Genomic DNA, 21,832 nt, shown 5'->3' with positions numbered 1-21,832 from the left:
TTTTTAAAAATGGGAAGTTATTCGTCATATACCATGCTGAAAAATCATATCTAATGATTTTAATGTAAAAAATTTTAATTGTATTTATATATGAATACAACAGTTCGACTACATAATCTTGAATATAAAAAAGAATCAAACACGGAGAGTCTAAAAATTCTTTTGCATGAGGAACTACTTTCTTCCTCCATTCCTTCAAATCTGCAGCTGACATCAGAATAGCAGAAACTGTTGCTACTTCACAAACGTCACTTTAGAGCTAGTATTTGAATGATTCTCTTGCGTAATATCTAAAGTAAAGACAAAACAGGTGATTTTGCTCACATTTTAAGATTATAAGGCTGAACAGCATGAAATGCCATCAGTCCACAGAGATTTCCAAGTATTTCTCTGTTGCAACTGGGATTTCACAATAATTACCCCGAAAAAAGCAAAACAAAGCAAGCACTACCAGAAACACTACCAGACTATGGTATGAATACAGCAGTACAACATGCAAAAGAGAGAGATTGACTTACCTTAATGTCACTTACCTGTTTTATAATGATTTTATCAGCTGTAGTTTGAAATTACTATGTGCTACACTACAAGTTATGTGGTCTCTGTTGCCATTTGACAGCCCTAACATACATACATATATATATATATATATATATATATATATATATATATATATATATATATATATATACACATATATATATATATATATACATACACACACATTATACATTATAAAACTGTTGCTATTATTATGTATTATATGTTTTATCTACATTAATCTTAATTTTACATTAATAAACGGACAGACTTAAAAGGATACTTTTTTAACCTATAGAATGTTATATAACACATCCTTGGAAGTTTAGCTTGAAGCACCTCATTCTTTTTCAGGGGACGGATGGTTTGGAAGCTGCAATCTCTGAAATCAAAGAATGTAAAAATCAAATCCGAGTAAGAGACCGGGAGATAGAAGGCATGATAAAAGAGATAAACCAGCTGGAGATGAAGATCAACAATCTGCTAGACGAGAACGAAGACCTGCGAGAGCGGCTTGGTAAGATTCTTCAATGCATAGCTATCTCTGTTATCTCTTTTTCTACTTACACCTAGACATATTGGTCTGTTTTCATATCCCATATTGGTTTTGCTAAGATAACAGTCTGCTTTGACCCTCATTGGGATCATCTTTCCCAAACCAGGATTAAATCCGAAGGAAGAACTTGATTTGAGTGAATTCCGGAGATCAAAGATTTTGAAGCAGAGACAGTATAAAGCGGAGAACCAGGTTCTGCTCAAAGAGGTAAAAATACTTTAAAAAAACTTTATCTTTATGGACCGTCCTTAATCTGTTATGTCGCCTTTCATTTTTTTAAATGGAAATTCTTAGATTGAGCGTCTCGAGGAGGAAAGGCTGGAGCTTAAACAACGCATCCGTGCACTTGTGAAGGACAAAGGTGAGATCTTATCTCTGAGATGATGTATATCAGTTGTACACTCATGTCCTATTACCATAAACAGATATTTAGGGTTCAGATATGCTAAGTGCTTACATCAACACAAACACTGATTTGGCATTTACAGTAAGATCTATTGTTAGGATTTCCTAAAGACACACAGTGAGATGTTGGTGATGAAAAGATACAGGCACAGCTATTTTTTTAGCTGTCCTGATAGCAAAAGTGTTTGTTAGAAAAATTGTACCATCTATAAGATATTGGAGGATGAAAATTCATAATTGCGAGATTTATAAACTTAATTACAGTCAAAATCGTCATATATATAAACTCTGAAGATAAAATTCTGACTTGTTTTTTTGTGATTCTGAGTTTGAGTTTTTCCTAAGTTATACTTACAATTATTCTAATAAAATTCTGGCTTTATTTTTTTAAATCCTGTTTACATCACTCAACTCTGGCTTTATTACTCTAAATCCTACATGTTTACATCACGCAATTCTGACTATTTATATAAATTCTTGGTTTACATCTCATAATTCTGGCTTTATTTTTCTAAATTCTATGTTTACACAGACTTCTAATTTTATTTCGCTCAATTTTTAGTTTAATTCTCACTCTTCTGACTATTCTGAGGGTGTTTCGTTCTGATTTCCAGCTTTTAAACAATTCAGAGTTTTTTGTTATTTTTGCTTTCTATATTTCACTGTTCTAAATGGATCTCAGTTCTGACATTAAGGGCCCTATCGTAGGCCATGCGCAATAAGGTGCAAGACATGTTTGGCGCGATTTGTTGCTATTTTCAGACCAGCGCAACAGTAATTTTTTACATTTTGCGCCACATTGTTTAAATGGAAAATCCACTTGCACTACTTTGTGGACTCATGGGTGTGCCAGTCTGAAAAGGAGGTGTATTAAGGTGCATTGTTAGCGCGTTACTATACTGAGAAAGTGAAATAGACTGCGCTGTTTACCAAATAAAAGCTGGTCTAAATTCCTGCACAGAGCGTGTCAGTAATGCGCCTATACAGGTTTAAACACTTACACATTGCTTATTACACACAGGATGTACAGCAATACACAAATATCTCTACATATGAAAAAATAAAGAATTAAAATTTTACAAACATTACAATTATTATTTACTGCATAGATATAGAAAACCCTACCTCCATGCCTTCTTCATGTCCAGGAGGCTTTTTTCAGTTTACTTTTGACAATTTTCATTTGTATAATGTTATTGTTGTTAGCAGTATAATTTATTATATGCATATTTATATTTGTTTTAATAAATAAAATAAAAAGTTTTTCCACCTGTCTGGTTTTAAAGACGTATGCGTCACTAAATAGGGCATAAGAATTGGACGTGTGTTTGGATATAACTCCACACTTCGTTATTTTTACCACACTTTGTTATGGTTGTTGATTTATTCATTTGCTGGAAATAAGAACTGAATATAGAAAAGGTTTTGAAACAAATCTTAGTGCCTAAATTAAATGTATACTAAATAATATGTAGGCTAATGGATGTCTTCAACAACGTTTCCTTGTCCACGAAAGTAAAGAGGCCGAATGGAGGAAGCTCGTTCTTTATCCTCGCACTGCAGATGATCTGTTAAACTGTTTTCTCGCTATTGAAGCATTCAGTATTTCCATTTACGAAATCCGCCATGTAAAAAGCAAATGCACCATTATGCTCAAAACACACCCATAACTCACTCAACAGCACAACCCTCCTGTAATACCATGCACTATGGCGCAAGCCTTCATACTTTTGAACACACCCTTAATGCTTTTGTGCTATTCGCTTTAGACTTTGCACCTAGATCGTTAAACTATAGAGCCCTAATTCTCATAACTGTTTATATCTCACAATTCTCACTTTTTCTCACTTTTTTTCTTAGTTATTCCTGGCTATTAATGTTATTAATTAATTCTCACAATTGTTGAATTTATTTTGCATACATTTAATCACAATTGTTTTATTTCTTATTATACTATTGTCATTCTGAGCAAAATGTCAGAAATGTGAAATAATCATTTGTTGCTTTTTCATCCACTACCTGACTTGGTAGCACTGCACGTGTTACTATAATAACTTGACATATTATGCTTAATAAAATTGCAAAAACATGTGTTAAATAAAAATATTAATTAAAAGGATAATTTCTTAATAAATATCGTAATGCAATTGATATGAATATTCCACATTTGTGCCACAATATCAATGAAGGCTATTGATTGGTGGAATAAAACCCTTTTAAAATGGTTGATTGTGGCACAGTGTTTCTGCTGTTTTCTGCATCAGTGTTGACAGCAGCTTTTCATCTCACTTTTAACTAGCTTAAATCACAAAAACAATTTTATAGCACATTTTAAAAATGGTCTTATGATCAGGATCGTCTCGTAAGTAAAAACATTCGCTCTAAGCTGCCTTTGACACATTTATAGGATTCCACTCGAATACAAATTATCCCTGTTAGTAAATAATGCTCTCATCACTGCAAAACATTTTGTAATAAAACCGTTTTTTTAAGGTGTAACAGTAGTCAGCAATTCACTGCTTGACAACAGTGTTGAAGAAAAGCCCGTCAGATCCCTAAGGCCTTCCTCTGGATCCACCGATGATGAAATCAAACGCAAAGTAAGCCTATATCAGAAAACAATCACTGCTGAACCCCATAAACATTAAAGCTAAGCTAACAAACTCTTTATTTTCATAGAACGAGCGCCTGCAGAAAGAGCTGAGCAACAAAGAGAAAGAGCTGGAGCTCAGGAGAAGTGAATCTGCCCAGTTCAAAGCCAAATGTGAGCGGCTTCACCTTTTGGATGTTTGAGGTGTCAGTTGGCTGTTTTGACTGTAATGTTTATGTCTGTCCTGCAGTGAATGAAATGCTGAATGAGAATAAACAGCTGGAGCAGGGCATGAAGGAGATACTGCAGGCCATCCAGGACACTCAGAAGAAAACGCCAACATCCACTGGTGTCAGCATTCCTAGCCTCGAGAGACTCGTCAATGTATGCATCAATGCTTTTTATTTATTTATTTATTTATTTATTTATTTATTTATTTAGGCAGATTTCATATATACAGTGCTCAGTGTAAATGAGTACACCCCTCTTTTGAAAATCAATATCTGTATTCATTTCTCAGTGAATATAGTCAACATTTTGGTGCATTTAAAGAAAACAGTTTTATTAAACAGATATGTGCATTTAAAATAAGAGTTTGGGCATCTAACATCTTTAGGAATTGAAAGACAATGTATTTTTAAATTGAAAGTTATTGCGAAGAAAAAACTAAACAAAATTTTTATATTTTCCTCCGACATATTGATTTGGGTGTACTCATTTTTGGACATTGATCTTGAATTTTTGTTAGATTAGTTCCAGTTTATGCTTTAGTACTGACTAATAACATATCATTGTAAAGCATTCTATAAAAAAAATATTAATTTAAAAATGAGATTTGTGAAGGGTTTTAAATTTTATTTAAACTTGCTGTTGTAATAATAACTTAATTATTGTTATTATTGTTATTATTATTATTATTATTCGGAAAAAAAAAACTAATAATACGCGTCACTATGGAAATACATAACATGTTCTACATAACAGTCACATTTTAAAAAAACTCCTGCAAGGGAACAGCTGAAATGATTCAAACTTACCTGTGTAAAGGTTTATATTTGGCAAGAGCATTGCACAGATTGCATGCACAGATATTTCCACTCCAGACATATCAGCATGATAACACTATTGTTGTTTTGCTCCTCCCCACTCCTCAACCATTCGAATTTATGTAGGCAGAGATCATTAAATCACAGAAAACCATGCCTCTAGTAACTGTTTGTTGTAGAGTTGTTTATTGCAGTTCTTTTTTTAAATTGAAATATCTGTTGTAACTTTGTAGATCTTTTTTTTCTCCCCAAACATACCCACCACAGACTAAAATTCAAAAAGTGAAAAAGCATAATAGAAACCCTTTAAAAAGGCGGGCTAATGGAGCTCATATGTTCATTTATGCGTGACTGGCTACCGGAGATTTGAAGTCATTTCTACTAATAAAGCTCATATGTTCATGTATGTGTGAACATATGAGCTCCATTAGGAGAAAGAACTTGAAATCTTCGGTAGCCCTTCATTTTAATGAAGCGTCACACTCCATTTCGGACTTAGACTTTATGAAACTAGAACATGTACCACAGCTTCAAAGAGGTGGGGACATGGAACGGCAACTTTTACAAAAGGAAGGCAAATGGATTTGCGATGCTTATATTCACTTTGTGTGACTGAAAAATTGGTTTTGAATTGTATTTTGGTAAGGTACGCATGTACATTTAAGAAAGTATGCAATTTTAATAGATTTTGAAAACATAAAAAAAAATCTAAAAGTATTCATTGACTTTTTTTGTGTTAATTTTAATATGTAAAAAAAAAAAATAAATAAAATATATGTATGTATGTATGTATGTATGTATGTATGTATGTATGTATGTATGTATGCGTGGTGGCTAACAATTCAGGGAGGCTATTAATTGTGACTACAACTGTATATATTTAAATAAATATATATTAATCTTAATGTCATATGGAAGTCCAATGTTATATATCCAATTAAATGTTATGAGTAATATAATTTTTATAGTAAAAAATGCATGTAAAAATTGTTTTAATAATTCATAAATTTATAATAGATGTCATAATTATGCAGTTACAAATAAAAGTCATTCATTCATTTATTCATTTTTCCTTGGCTTAGTCTCGGCTTCAGAGGTTGCTACAGCTGAATAAACTGCCAACTAATCTGGCATATGTTTTACACAGCAGATGCCCTTCCAGCCCCAACACAATACTGGGAAACACCCACTCTCACATTCCCACACACACACTCATGCACTGAGGTCAATTTGTTTCTTCAGTTTATCTATAGCGCATGTCTTTGGACTGTGGAGAAACCAGAGAACCCGGTGGGAACCCATGCCAACACGGGGAGAACATGCAAACTCCACACAGAATTGACAGCTGGCCAAGCTGGGACTTGAACCAGCAGCTTTCTTACTGTAAGGCGACAGTGGTAACCACTGAGCCACCATGCTGCCATAACTAAAATTATAAAATTAAAATCAAAGAGTATTATTGAAAAATAGAAAAATTGCAAAAAGTCATGCTTGTATGAATGATCAAAAATGCTTTTAACTTATTTCAATAATTTAATTATGAAAAGTAAATCTTGTAATTATGGATTTGAAGAAATATACCCATACAAAACTGCTACATATTACAAATGTACATATTACCACTACAAACTACCTTATTATCACGGAGCAATAATTAAGAGTTATTAGAGGGAGTTATTAGTGCATATAATTGAAATTCTTACCAAAACATTTAACCAGAAACCATACAAAATGTGAATATAGTAAGGAAAAAGAGAAGAACATCCAAGATGAGACAGGGACTTTGTGAAAATCTGCAGATCCCATTGCGCTGTATTCATAATAGTAATGTATCACACTGATAATTTTGTGGTAATGTGTACATCAAAATTTGCATAGCATAAATCCCAGTTTTAGATTAAAATAAAGTAAGTGATTTATACTGTATTCCCACATATTTTGACATGCGAGTGATAATTGTGTTTATCGTAAGGCTCTGGAGATGAAGTATTCAGAGGGGAAGTTTGATGCAAGTCTCCACCTGAGAACACAAGTAGATCAACTGACCGGCCGGAATGAAGAGCTCCGACTGGAGATGAAGACGGCAAGAGAAGAGGCAGCAAACACTCTCAGTCAGTTAACAAAAGCAAATGAGAAGGTACAGTGTTCACTTATAAAGAAATTATTCATCTAATCTTACTTTTCAGATTGCTGAACAATGGCAGAATTAAGTTTTATGCCCCTAAAATATCTCATGAGTTTTGTTCAGTAAATGCAACAGTTCGTTAAATATGAAGTGAATTCATTGTGATATTTTAGACACAATATTGTTGTTTTTGCTCAGTTTTGCCAACAAAAATAAAACGAAAAGCAAGACTGCATCTCTGTTAAAACCAGTACTAACCAGTGCTGGTAATTCATTTCTAAATTAATTTCCATTATGGATGAATCGGGTGAACCAGTGATTCAATTCATATAAAGAACTGTTTACTAAATTGCTGAATGAATGAATGAATCAAATGAAGAAATCAATTTTTGACTTACTCAATGGATGTTTATCACCACCTACTGGCAGTTTTATTTTCTTATTTAAAGTCCTCATCAGAATTTACAATATAATTGGCCTTGAGTTGAACATCCATATTATTAATCCACTGAAGATCAATTATTGTTATTACTACTATTATTTTTAAGATTTTTCTTTTGCCTATCCTATTATAATTTTTTTTTTTATAATAGGACAATATGTAGACAGAAAGCGAAGTAGAAAAGAGAGAGAGATCCGGGATGGAATGGAACTGGTAGTGATCTATGAAAGATCGAACCCAGAATAACCAAATGTCAGGATAAGCTTGTTTTAGTACACTTTTAAGAAAAATCTTAACACTATCATCCATTCTGGGATGCCAGTCTTTCTTAGATTTGACAGCTTGGGTGAAATATTCTTAGCCAGTCATCTCTAATTGTTAATTTGCTGTGAGTGAAAGATGAGAGGAACTCAATATTCTGAAAATGTGTCATCTTACTGGAATAAAAACAGCAACTTCTGGCCACACAAACTTTAAATTACAGTTTAATTTAACAAAATACTTTATTTATTTGTTTTGGATGCTGATTCAAAATATATACTTTTAAAGCTACTTTTTGTAAATATCTTCTTGATGTTTTTCACAATAAAAGTTAGTAGTTCACACTCCCTTATATCGTTTTAACCCCCTGAGACCTTCGTTCATCTTCAGAACACAACTGACGATATTTTAGATCATCCTCCATAGACTGCAATGGCCCTGACTTGTTTAAATTCCAGAAAGGTACCAAAAAACTTAAGTAGTTTAATTGTAATCTTAATAAGCTGCAAGCGTACTTTTGTGTTATGGACTCATAAAACAAACTTAACAACTTAATTCAGCAGTTCCCTCTTAGTGTCAGTATTCACCTTATTCTCTGCCGACGAGCGGGCGCTGCCATTTGAATCTTTTTGGCTTGAGACTTCCAGTCTCATTCACTTCCATTAATTTTTTTGATGTTAAAAACTGCTCGTTACGCTGCTTGATGTTGCAATTTGATATTTTCGTATTATATTATTCTACTTGGTCTGTATAGTCATGCAAACATTTGTTTGTAGAGCAAGTAGTTTGACCGTTTTCTGCCATTTATTATTCCTAGTCATTTCTCCCATAGGCGACTGAATCGGAAGTTTTAAGACAATCGCGAAAACAGGCGCACTTCCGCATTTTAGAATAAGGTCAATTGGGTGTGCATTCATGTGTTATATTACCTGGGATGCGCCTGTGTTCTGTTTAAAACACGTATAATCCAGGGAGGTATCATCAGTACACAGTGCTCATGAACATGTAGGAGAACAAAAGAAGAAAGTAAAGTTGTTATTTTTGTTTCGCTCGCACACAAAAGTATTATTGTAGCTTATGTTCCAATTGAACCTCTGAAGGCATATGATCTGTCTTGAGGATGTTTTTGGTATTTTTCTGAATGAGCAAGCATCCTTCCTGTCTATGGAGGATGAGGGAGCTCTCAGATTTCATCCAAATGATCTTAATTTGGGTTCTGAAGACAAATGAAGGTCTGACATGAGGGTTATCAATAAATGACAGAATTTAGTTTTTATTATTATTATTAATTTGTGGTGGTTTTAAAACTTTGAAAATTAGAGAGCAATGACAGAATATCATGGGAAGCAGAGAGATAGGAAGGATCAGCAAAGGTTCTCGAGCTAGGAATTGAACTCGGGTCACCGTGAGCATGTCTGTGTTATACGTCTTATTTAGGCTATTCAACTGACCAGTCCTTAAATCTTACGTAGAAATTAAACTTTTAACACCATAATGACTTTTAGGTACTACTATCTAAGTCAAATTTAATATGCAAATAATTTGCGATTAATTTGATTCATTATTCATTTTAATTAATTAAATAAAAATGCAATCAACTGTCAGCCCTACTGTAAATATATCCACTTTTTGTTTGTTTGTTTGTTTGTTTGTTTGTTTGTTTGTTTGTTTGTTTGTTTGTTTGTTTGTTTGTTTTTGTAGATCGCTCGCTTGGAAAGTGAGATGGAATCAATGAGCAAATCTACTGGCTCTTCCATCCCTCACAAGACATTAGCTTTGCCCGAAGAAATGACGCCCACTAGTGCGGAGGCCATCAACGCTCTCAATGAGTACACGGTTCAGCTCCTGCAGGTGTGTGGCAGTCCAGTATTGTGTTATGATGGAAACCATATGTGAGGTGTACATAATATTAAGACTCCCAACTGCGGATGTTCAGGAGATCAAAAACAAGGGAGATTCCATTGAACAGCTTGGTTCGGCTCTGGAAGAGTACAAAAGAAAGTTTGCTGTCATCCGCCATCAACAAGGACTACTTTACAAGGAGCATCAAAGGTATGCCGAGCCGTAAAGATTGTTTATATTATAAGACATGTTATATATATCAATTTTACATATGTTCAGTAATCAATCAAGCATGATTTTCAATCACCTCTTGTGCTTCGCTTCAGCGAAAGAGAGTCTTGGCAGAAAGAGCGGGACTCTTTTGCAGAGCTGAAATCCAAACTTGAGGAACAAAGGGAGGTGGACGCAGTAAAAATCAAAGAGTACAACGTAAGTCTCTTAAAGGGATAGTTACAAATGCAAATGATGTCACTGTGTTTTCATCCTCATACCTATAATTAGAGCTGCATAATATGTTGTTTCAACAGCGACATTGCAATGTGCAATTGTAATGTGTCGTGGTCGAATTATAGCTGACCAGAACACATGTGATTTCATGGCAAAGTTTAACCGTAATTGAGTATAAAAGTTAATCATTTACATGTGTTTTTAGTGCAAGTGACTGTGTAAGGCAGTTTAAAACATTTGGGTACAATAAATTAAAATGTTTGTATCTTCATTAAAGAAGAACTATGTGTAATTATTCAACGTCTATACCTGAATACAACCCAGTAAACTATAAAACACAGATTACATCTTTTTTTCATCTATGCCTCATTGTATTCAGCTATGGTTGTAGTTTGTTTAAAACATTTTATCCAGATGTGATCCCCTACAAAGTAACCCGATCAGTATAAAATTAGGAATTCTTTTCAAACAGAGGTATTCAAGCCATCTGCTAATCACAAATACTTCAAGGCCACTTTTTATGTCACACAACCATGTCTATAATCATTTCAAACAATTCAGAACACATCTTTTAGCATTGGCTCTGTTTCCATTTGGTATTACCATGTTTTCAGTGGTCTGATCACAAGTGGTCTGCTGAGATGATCATTTCCATCTTGTGTTACCATCCTCAAATGAGTTACATGATCATTTGCAATCTCATTTCATCTAGGCTCTTGCTTGCTATTCAGTCATACTGTACATCACTTTTGCAGGAATGCTTAGTACGCCGCTCAAGTACTTTTGAATAAATTAACCCGTTATGTGGCATATGCACAGTATTCCCTATACATTTATTTCAAGCCAAGAAAATCTTCCAGAAAAAAATCCATCCTGATATCTTACATATTTTGGACAGCCTTAGATGTGTCATGTGACATTATTGCTGTGCGGGTTCAGCCAAAACTTAATGAACTAGTCTACAAGCGTTCACAAAACCTCTTTATATAGTGCAATTACACGCATTTGTTGGTTCTAGTTTAAGAATTCATTCTCTCTCTCACTCACACACACATGCTCTGACATCCTTATCATCAACATGTGTTACAATAGCTGTCAGACAACATAGATGACATGCTATTTATTTTTAAACATTTGGTTTCATTTTAATCTAAAAATCTAAAAATGCCAGAAAGAGAGTGTTCTGGTTCTGGGTCTTTATTATTTTAAGCTACTGGCACATCGGCTTTTAATGGCTCATTTGAGTTATTGTGAGAATACATATAAGAAAAACAACACAGACTTACTTTAGCTGCTTATACTGGCTGTTTATAGCTATTTCAGGCACTTATTATTTATTTACCTTCATATAAATAACATATTTTCACTGTGGTATATCTTTAACTTTAATATTTCATTTATTATGAAAGATGTGTCATTTTGATTGTGGTGAGCTAAACACTACAGAGCTGATTCATTCATTTTCCTTAGGCTTAGTCCCTTATTGATCAGGGGTCACCACTGCAGAATTAACTGGCAACTATCACGGCATACATTTTAAGCAGTGGATGCCCTTCCAACTGCAATTTCTGGGAAACACTCATACACTCCCACATTCACAGATGCACTCATACACTAGAGCCAATTTTGTTTACCCAATTACAAAGATGATTGATTGAATAAAAAACTATTTTACTTGATGTGATTTTGCTAATGCTAGTGTGTTTTTTTTTTTTTTTTTGTAGAGAATGACTGCTAATGTTTCAGAGATTTTTCAGCAATCAATTTTTGTTTTGTTTGTTTATTTTGATCATTTAATTTCCCTTGTGTTTTAAGTATGATGCAGTAAGCTTTATAGGGGTCACCAATCTCGTCCTGGAGGTCTGGTGTCCTGGAGGGGTTTAGCTCTAACTTGCCTCAACACAACTGCCTGGGTGTTTCAAGTATACCTAGTAAGACCTTGATTAGCTTGTTCAGGTGTGTTTGATTAGGGTTGGAGCTAAAATCTGCAGGACACCGGCCCTCCAGGAACAAGTTTGGTGATCCCTGCTTTATAGGCTTAAGAGGTAAACACTTAAATTAATCCTCCTTTTTCTCTTAGTGTTCTTTTATATAATTTACCACAAGAAACAGAAAAAAATGCTCCAAATGTTGGCACAGATTTTGAGAAAAACCAGGCTTAGCCCTATTAAAATCATATTGTTAAAAATAAGCATTTTTCTGAATAAGTGTTTTTTTTTTTTTTTTTTGCAGTGCTGTTTTAAGAGTACCAGCCTTTACTAAGAAATGCCATTTTACAAGTCATTAAAAAATCAGTATAATGTTTTTTTTAAAACCTGTCAATGTCATTTAACAGGCTGTAGATGGATTCAGCTTAGAGGAAACATTTCATATGAGTAAGCTGGGAAGCAAGCATATGAAACTACGATTCTGATCATAATCTATTGTGTTTTCAACACATGCTATAATGATTATCACGTATTAGGTCAGTAAGTAGATTTAAACAAATAATAATAATATTTCAAAATAAAAAAATACATATATACAGTTGAAGTCAGAATTATTAGCCCCACTTTGAAAAAGTTTGTCATTTTTAAATAGTTCACAAATGATGTTTAACAGAGCAAGCAAGTTTTCACAGTATGTCTGATAATATTTTTTTCTTCTGGAGAAAGTCTTATTTGTTTATTTCAGCTTGAATAAAAGCAGTTTTTAATTTTTTAAACACCATATTAAGGTCAAAATTATTTGCCCCTTTAAGCAATTTTGTTTTTTCAGATCTACAGAACAAACCATCATTATACAATAACTTGCCTAATTACCCTAACCTGCCTAGTTAACCTAATTAACCTAGTTAAGTCTTTAAATGTCAATTTAAGCTGTATAGAAGTATCTTAAAAATATCTAATAAAATCTTATTTACTGTCATCATGGCAAAGATAAAATAAATCAGTCATCAGAAATGAGTTATTAAAACTATTATGTTTAGAAATGTGTTGGAAAAATCTTCTCTTCTTTAAACAGAAATTGGGGGAAAAAATAAACAGGGGGTCTAATAATTTAGGGGGGCAAATAAGTCTGACTTTAACTGTATATTGTGCATAGTGTATGAGTGTGTGTGGATGTTGGTTGTTGGATAAGTTGGCGGTTCATTCTGCTGTGGCGATCAGAAAATGAATGAATTTAGCTTACCCAGTTCACCTATACCACGCGTCTATGGACTGGGGGAAGCCGGAGCACCCAGAGGAAACCAACACTGGGAAAATATGCAAACTCCACACAGAAACGCCAACTGACCCAGCCAAGACTCGAACCAGCGACCTTCTTGTTGTGAGGCGATCGTGCTACCCACTGTGCCACCGTGCAGCCTAACTACTATGATGGCATGTTTTAAAAAAATGTCAATGTGCAAACTCATCAAATTATGATATGACATGTCTTCAAAAGAAAATAATATATACAGCATAATTGAGTACAACCCATTTGGAAAAAAATATATATATTTTTATCCATTTCTCAGTGAAAAAAAGGATATGTATTTTGGTGCAAAGATACAAAATTTTAGTCCACAAACATATTTAGAAATTGAAAGATAATACAATTAAATTCAAGCAAAATATCGCAAAATAAATACAACTTACAAAATTTCAACTAAATTTTTACATTTTTCTGCTTCTATGTCCTCTTTTTTTGTTTGTATTTAATATTTTTTATAACATTTAAATTTGGGTGTACTAGTTTGTTTACCGCTATCATAAGTTATTTTGTTAGAGCTCTAGATTTGGCTTCAGTACTGTCTAATCTAATGTATATGCACAAATATAGTATTGAATAGCTTCCTATTGAAAATATGAATTTAAAAGATAGATTTGTGAGGGGTGTACTCGTATATGCTGAGCACTATACAGCACTGAGCACTGTATAAATTGAAATTTTGTGTTTCACACTTTGTATTTCATACTCCTCACCTGTTTGACTCATTCCCAGCACTTGCTAGAGACTCTTGAGAAGGACCCGAGTGAGATCAGGCGAGAGATGGCGGAGACAGGCAGAAAAATAGTGGTTCTTCGGGTGAACGAGAAGTGTTTGACACGCCGTTACACCACTCTGCTGGAGCTGGAGCAGCACTTGAGGAAGGAGAATGCAAAACTAAAGGAGGATTTCACTCAAATGCAAGCCGTAGTTACAGAACGCATTGGCTACTTGCAGAGGTTCAAGGTATTTGCCTGCTCAGTACATCACTTCAACAGATAGAAAAGAACTTGGTGAATGATTTATTATTAGTAGATGCACCAATATAGGTTTTCAGTCGACAGTACTGATTTTGAACAAGGTTGCAAAATTTTTTTTAAAAGTCAGGGCTTGTTTAGGCCAATTAACTGGCCTGTTCAGTACATAAGCTTGGTCTTTCTTTATGAGCTATGGCTGTCATCTTTGTTACAGGTCTGTCACTGACCTGTACTGACCTCTATAAACCTGTTTTCCCCTCAGGAAATGGCTGCTTTTAAAATGGCCTCTTTGCAGAAATCCCTAGACGTCAGTGTTCCTGCTTCCGAGCTGGAGAGAGCCAACAAACAATACACTGAGCTCACCATCAAATACAGAAACCTCCTCCAAAAGGACAACCACCTCGTTCAGAAGACCACCAGTCTGGAGCACCTGGAGGTACATCTTATGCACATCACACTCCACTAGTGTCGGCACCTTTGGTAGATATTTAATTTTTTTAAAATGTATTTATTTTTGTGGTAATTTTGTGTTGATATCTGATGATATTTGGTCCATGGTGCCTTCGTATTGTAAAAAGGTGTTTAGGTCCTTTGATAAAAAAACAAAAAAAACAATAAAGAACAACAAACAGATTTAACTGTCAGCATGACAAAGCTCTGCTTTTCCATAGGCTTACTGTTGTGTGCACCAAACTCTATATTGGTTTCACCTGACCATATAACCAGTGACCGTTTGCACAAACATTGGCATTTTGTTAAAAGTTAGTTTTATATTCTAGTTTGGCCATATAGCAGTTATTTAAAACCAAATTTAATAGTTAAGAGCAGTCTTTATGGAAAGAAAAACATGTATAGCCAACTTTAAAAGAACACATTTCCCATTTGAAGTTGCAGCAGAGCTTGGCAAACTGAAGATGCTTGAGTCTGTTTTTGGATGAGAGTAGATTCTCTTTTTTCTTGAAACCCTTTCAGACAATGTGTGGTGATGATACCAATATCAGATTGCAGTTTTTGGAGACTAAAATAAGACCAAACAAACTTTTGCAGTTTTCCAGCTAAAAATATTTTTGTACATTGGAACCATCAGGACAGTGATGAAGACAGACATGCATCCTCTTCCAGATGGATTCACAACACTTCCAGTTGACTCATTTGTTAGGGTGTCTTGTTTGGTTTGATTGAATCAAACTCAAATTTGCTTTCCTCTTTGGTGTAGATCTTTTGTTCAGGTGTGAATATAGCAATCACACTCAGGTGTGCACCAAATGAATGAAAATGACCCAAATGAAGAGGTGCTGTTGGTCAGCTTCAAATAAATCTATGGTATGGTTTGTTAAGGCTTTGAATACGATCTGACCTTGAACCGACACATTTGCATTAAGCCATGATTCTTTTGAATTCTCAGGATCCCTGAGTTTAAGTCTGAGTTTGCTGTTGCTAAGCAACCCCAGCTCTAGCTCTGATATAAGCTTTATTTATAGATAAAAGAGAAAGTAATTGGGGTATTTGGCTGTTCTGTGTTTGTCTGAGATAACTAGTTTACTGTTCTGATGGAAATCCACATAATACAGCCATGTTGCTCTCTTTTCGTGCCTTTGAAATAAAGAACGTGAAATGTGAACGGTCTCTCAGAGCTGCAGGAAGACTGTGTCAGTGGTGGTTCTTCAGACAGCACAGCTAATAGTGTGCAAGCAACTCTGTCCAGTAAACGGCTGACTTTATCACACATGTGGTTTTGTTTAAACTTTCTGGTTCACTTACAATAAGGGCAGTGTGAAAGCAAACCACACCAATGCAAAAAAAAAAATCAATATTGTGTTTGGTCCGCACCTAACCAAGTGGACTTTCCTAGTGTGAATACACCTTTAATTATTGCCCTCATGGTAAAAATGGTCATCTCTGTTTCTAATATTTTCTTAAAGCTGCTCTCCATTTCATGTGACACCTGTACTCTTTGGTCTTATTTACGGTGTTAATTGAAGTGTTTTACCTCATACAGTATTTATTGCAATGTGAAACATGAGATCATGGTTGAATAATTTCCAACTCTTGGGCACTCAGGTGTACTAAAAATATATTAATAATTAATGTGAATAGACTCATTTATGAATAAAATTTGTGCCAATATTTGTGGCACAAATACACGGAACAAAGATTTTAGTTATTTTGATAAACAAATGTTCCTCTCTTTGTGCAAATATTTGTTCATGACAAGAGGATAGGTGTATATTCAGTTGAATTCAGAATTATTAACCCCCCCCCTTAAATGTATTTTCTTTTTTTAATATTTCCCAAATTATGTTTAATAGAGCAAGAACATTTTTACAGTATGTCTGATAATAATTTTCTTCTGAAGTAAGTCTTAACAAATTTGTTTTATTTTAGCTAGAATAAAAGCAGTTTTTAAATTTTTTTAACACAATTTTAAGGTCAAAACTATTAGCCCCTTTAGGCAATTTTTTTTTCTCAATAGTCTACAGAACAAACCGTTTTTATACAATAACTTGCCTAATTACCTTAACCTGCAAAGGTAACCTAATTAACCTAGTTGAGCCTTTAAATGTCACTTTAAGCTGTAGAAGTGTCTTGAAAATTATCTAGTTGAATATTATTTGCTGTCATCATAGCAAAGATAAAATAAATCAGTTATTAGAAATGAGTTATTAATAATAATAATAATAATAATAATAAATTTTATTTAAAAGGCTCTTTTCTCAGTCCTAAAGCGCTAACAAGCATACAAGGCAAACAAAGCAGAACAATAAAAACAGACAAAAAAAGTAATAATAATAAAATTAAAAGACCACAACAAAATATGAACAATTCAATACAATTGAATGATAAAATTAACAAAAATAATCCATCTAAGTTAAAAGCAACGGTAAAAAGGGCGAGTCTTAAGAAGTTTCTTAAAACATTCCAGAGAAACAGCATTCCTGATACTGGTGGGTAGGCCATTCCATAACTTAGGTTTACTGTATGAAAAAGTAAGACCACACGTAGTCTTTAGTTTACAGCGTGGCTGATATAGCAAGATTGCAGATGAAGAACGAAGACTGCGGGTGGGAGTGGCCAGAGTTACCAGGTCACAAATGTAGTCAGGTGCTAGCCCATGCACTGCTCTGTATGTTAAAATCAGAGTCTTAAAATCAATACGTGATTTAACAGGAAGCCAGTGAAGTTGCTGAAGTACAGGAGTGATATGGTGGCGCGAGGAAGTACGTGTTAAAACCAGCGCAGCAGAATTTTTAAATGTACTGTAAACATCTCAGAGCTTGCTGGTAGGCCTCCGAAGAGTGAGCTACAGAAGTCATTAATCTATTGTAAACTATTGTCATATCTTCATTTAACAGAATTTGTGGAAAAAAATAAACAGGGCGGCTAATAATTAAAAAGTAAAGTGTCATTTACTGTCGTCATGGCAAAGATAAAAGTAAATAAGTTATTAAAACTATTATGTTTAGAAATGTGAAAACTCTTCTCTCCGTTAAACAGAAATTGGGGAAAAAAATAAACAGTGGGGCTGATAATTCTGACTTCAACTGTAGGCCTCTTTCTTCATTCTGCTCACAATACTCCTCTGTATTTCTTTCAGACGGAGAATATGTCTTTACGTGAACGCATTGACTCCATCAATAAAGAGCTAGAGATCAGCAAGGAGAAGCTTCACACTTTGGAACAGGCCTTTGAAAACATCAGCACAACTGGTACACATCAATGCTAATTCATTACAGAAACAGGGAAACAATTGTGAAGCATTACAAATGATGTCAGTGGATCAAAAAATAAATCTTGCTTCAGTGTCCTTAAGTGACCCAACGTTCCTGGGGTTTCAGGTGGTGAGATCATCATGGACAAGGCCACCAAAGCCGTGGCCAACAGTGAGATCGTATCTGTGTCCAGACGCATCACCACACTGGAGATGAAGGAGCTGAATGAAAGACAACGAGCCGAACATGCTCAGAAGATGTACGAGCATCTAAGGAACTCCCTCAAGCAAGTGGAGGAACGCAACTTTGAGCTAGAGACCAAGTTTGCTGAGGTGAGCCTGATGTGTCTTGAATCTATCACAATAGTATACTTAACAGTGCATGCCAAAAAGGGATTTTAACGGACTTTGCTTGAATAGTCTGAGATTTTATTTTTTTATTCTTTTATTTGTTTTATTTTATCTTATTTTAGTTTATTTAACCATACATTTTAATTTTTCATAATAAATGTTTAACATAGTGTGATTTAGTAAGATGAATTTAAAGCGCTTTTAATGTTCATAAAATTAAAATCAATTATTTAAAAAATAAAATAAAATAAAATAAAATGTGCTAATTTAAGCCTTTTAAGTGTTCTGTGATTTATGAATATGTCCTAATTTCATATGAATAAATATGAGTATATTGAACATTTAAAGTGAGCATTTAGCTTTTTTACATTTTTTATTTAATTATTTATTTTAAATTTACTGAACAAAGCTTTATTTTAATAAAACTCAATAGCTTGATCATTAAATAAGCTTTCACTTTATTTTAAAGTAGTTTGTTGAACATTAAATAACAATTATGTTGTTTTCTGCATACTGGTGTAGCTCACAAAGTTAAACCTGGAGGCTCAACGGATTGAGCGGGAGCTCAGGGATGAGCTGGCAGACAGTGTAAGCAAACACATCAGCGATGCAGACCGCAAGAGAATCACTGAACTGGAGAAAACAGAAGCAAACCTGCGGATTGAAGTGTCCAAGTAAGCCTGATCAATTGACCTGCACGTATTAATTTAATTGTATGATAAATGTATAACATTGAAATATACACACAAGCATCTCCTTTAAGATATTTGCAATGTTTACAGATTGCGGGAGGTGTCAGATGTGGCTAAAATGCAGGTGTCCGCTCTCGATGCCCGACAGCAGTCTAGAGAGAAAGAAGTAGAAAGCCTGAGGAGACAGGTTTTAGACTACCAGGTATGTTTTTTCTATTTTTAGTGAGTCAGCCTCTTGATAATCTCATTGCTAATAGGACTGGGTATGCTACTGTAATTAAAAAAAATGTCTGGTTTCAGATGCATGGAATATAGCTGGGGAAGTTCAAAACCAATGACTTTGGACTTATTGTTTTACACACATACACTACCTGACAAAAGTCCTGTCATCAATCCTAGTTGTAAGAGCCACAAATAATAACATGACTTCTTGTCGATCATTTGGAATAGTGGCAGAAGTTAGATTTTTTTGTTCGATGAATCATCCGTGGAACTGCATCCCAATCATCACAAATACTGAAGAGACGTATTGGAACCCACATGGGTCCAAGATTCTCACATAAATCAATCAAATTTGGTGAAGTATGAATCATGGTTTGGGGTTACATTCAGTATGTGGCTGTGTAAGAGATCTGCAGAGTAGATGGCAACATCAACAGCCTGAGCTTTCAAGACATTTGTGCTGCCATTTCATTACAAACCACAGAAGAGGGCAAATTCTTCAGCAGGATAGTGCTCCTTCTTATTCTTCAGCCTCCACATCAAAGTTCCTGAAAGAAAAGAAGGTAAAGGTGCTCCAGGATTGGCCACCCCAGTCACCAGACATTATCGAGCATGTTCTAGTGTAAAATAAAGAAGTAGGCATGGGGAATACTGCAAGATCGCTTTCTTTGCTATTCCAGATGACTTTATTAAGTTATTTGAGTCAGTGCAAAGATGTATGGATGCAGTCCTCCAAGGTCATGGGAGTCATACACAATAATATTTTTTTTTCCACTGCACCATGACTTTATATTCTATACTGTACATTATTTCTGTTAAGTGACATGACATTTGTCTAACAAAGTCAGAGCTTACTGTCCTAATTAAATAATTAAAATTCAATTTGCCTTTCATTTAAGACACGTTTGATACCAAATGATCAACTAGAAGTCGCGTTATTCTCTGTTAATAGGTGACAAGACTTTTGTCAGGTAGTGTATACTACAAACTGACACTCACAGAGATATACTTATATTCTTGGATTAATACTAACGGCATTAGTTGTAAGACATTATACACGGATGGTAATGATTTTAGAAGTGACATACGAGAGTATAAACTATATAGAAACATCAACATTATGTTATGTTTATTGATATTAATAAGCCCTGCTGCACTTCTCCAGACATGCCCACACTTCCCTGGAATACAGATTAAAAATGTAAGGGAAAAAAAATCAAACAATATCAAATTAGCCACTTTAAAAAAAAAAAAAGCTGAATTTTAATTGGAGCAAAAAAAATCAAATAAAAGCCCAATTCATTTTCAGAGTACTTAATAAAATTCAAACTTAAAATAAAAGTGTATTAAATGTTCAACGTTGCATTTTCTTCGGTTCATTTTTTTTTTATTAAAAAAAGGAAAGTAAATCTTGATTTTCATCTGCTTTTGAGAATCGTTATTAGAATCATGAAATAAAAAAACAATTGATTGAAAATTCTTTGTTAATAATTGCACTTCTCCTCTACAGGCTGAGTCTGATGAAAAGGCCCTGATCGCCAAACTCCATCAGCACATTGTGGCTCTCCAGCTGAGCGAGACCACAGCAATTAGCCGTCTGGAGGCCACAAACACACGTCTGCAGAAACTGGAGGCGCAGAAGCTCCGTGACGAACAAAAACTGGATGAGCAACAGCAGGCACTCTGGCACGCAAGGCAGGAGGGTCACCAGCGGGCCAGACACCTCCGGCACACCATCCAGGCCCTCCGCAGACAGTTCTCAGGAGCCCTGCCGCTGGCCCAGCAGGAGAAGTTTTCAAACACCATGCTCCACCTTCAAGAGGACAGGGCTCGGGTCAGAGAGGATGCACAGATAGCGGAGGAAGAAAGAAGGAAGGCAGAAGGGAAGGCGCAGGAACTGGAGCTAAAGCTGAAAGGCTTGGAGGAGCTCATAGCAACACTCAAAGATGCTAAAGGGGCTCAAAAAGTAGGTTGATTGATTACAGACAAAGCTGTGATGTGAATAAATACCTAGCTACATTTCCAAGAATAAGTTGTGTATGCAATTTCTAAAAAATAATGCACATTTATTGTGATGATAGAGTCTAGATGGATAAATGAATTATAAACAGTTAAAGAGTGTTGATGGATGGATGGATGGATGGATGGATGGATGGATGGATGGTAAAAAGGGGCTGTAGATCTATGGATGGGTAGAGGAAATTGTTGGATTGCTGGATGGATAAATAGCTAGAGTCTATGGAGAGATTAAGTGGATGGATAAGATGATGGATTAACTGATATTTAGAAATGATGGATGGATGAATGGATAGAGTATATAGCAATATATAGATGTATAGGTAGATGTATAGATAGATAGATAGACAGACAGACACACAGACAGACAGACAGATGTG

The 21,832-nt window shown here is 34.7% G+C and overlaps 1 protein-coding gene across 13 annotated transcripts in view; it reads left to right on the top strand.

Annotated features, from left to right (window-relative positions):
* The window catches only part of cep290 (centrosomal protein 290), a 66,018-nt gene that overhangs the window by 24,309 nt on the left and 19,877 nt on the right, over window positions 1-21,832 (top strand). For all 13 annotated transcript variants that reach the window (XM_087310881.1, XM_087310874.1, XM_087310880.1 and 10 more), the window contains 17 exon segments: window positions 895-1,057; window positions 1,203-1,303; window positions 1,391-1,457; window positions 3,995-4,101; window positions 4,181-4,265; window positions 4,342-4,475; window positions 7,110-7,274; window positions 9,667-9,816; window positions 9,902-10,017; window positions 10,134-10,236; window positions 14,221-14,451; window positions 14,725-14,898; window positions 18,058-18,169; window positions 18,299-18,504; window positions 19,045-19,196; window positions 19,305-19,416; window positions 20,947-21,402. In XM_087310881.1, the coding sequence (XP_087167007.1) occupies window positions 895-1,057; window positions 1,203-1,303; window positions 1,391-1,457; window positions 3,995-4,101; window positions 4,181-4,265; window positions 4,342-4,475; window positions 7,110-7,274; window positions 9,667-9,816; window positions 9,902-10,017; window positions 10,134-10,236; window positions 14,221-14,451; window positions 14,725-14,898; window positions 18,058-18,169; window positions 18,299-18,504; window positions 19,045-19,196; window positions 19,305-19,416; window positions 20,947-21,402 (2,634 nt within the window).

The sequence above is a fragment of the Danio rerio genome, chromosome 25 (assembly GCF_052040795.2).
Source record: "Danio rerio strain M-AB ecotype USA chromosome 25, GRCz13ab, whole genome shotgun sequence".
Lineage (NCBI taxonomy): Eukaryota > Metazoa > Chordata > Actinopteri > Cypriniformes > Danionidae > Danio > Danio rerio.
The sequence above is the reverse complement of the archived record's forward strand: the minus strand, read 5'-3'. Positions and strand labels throughout refer to the sequence as shown.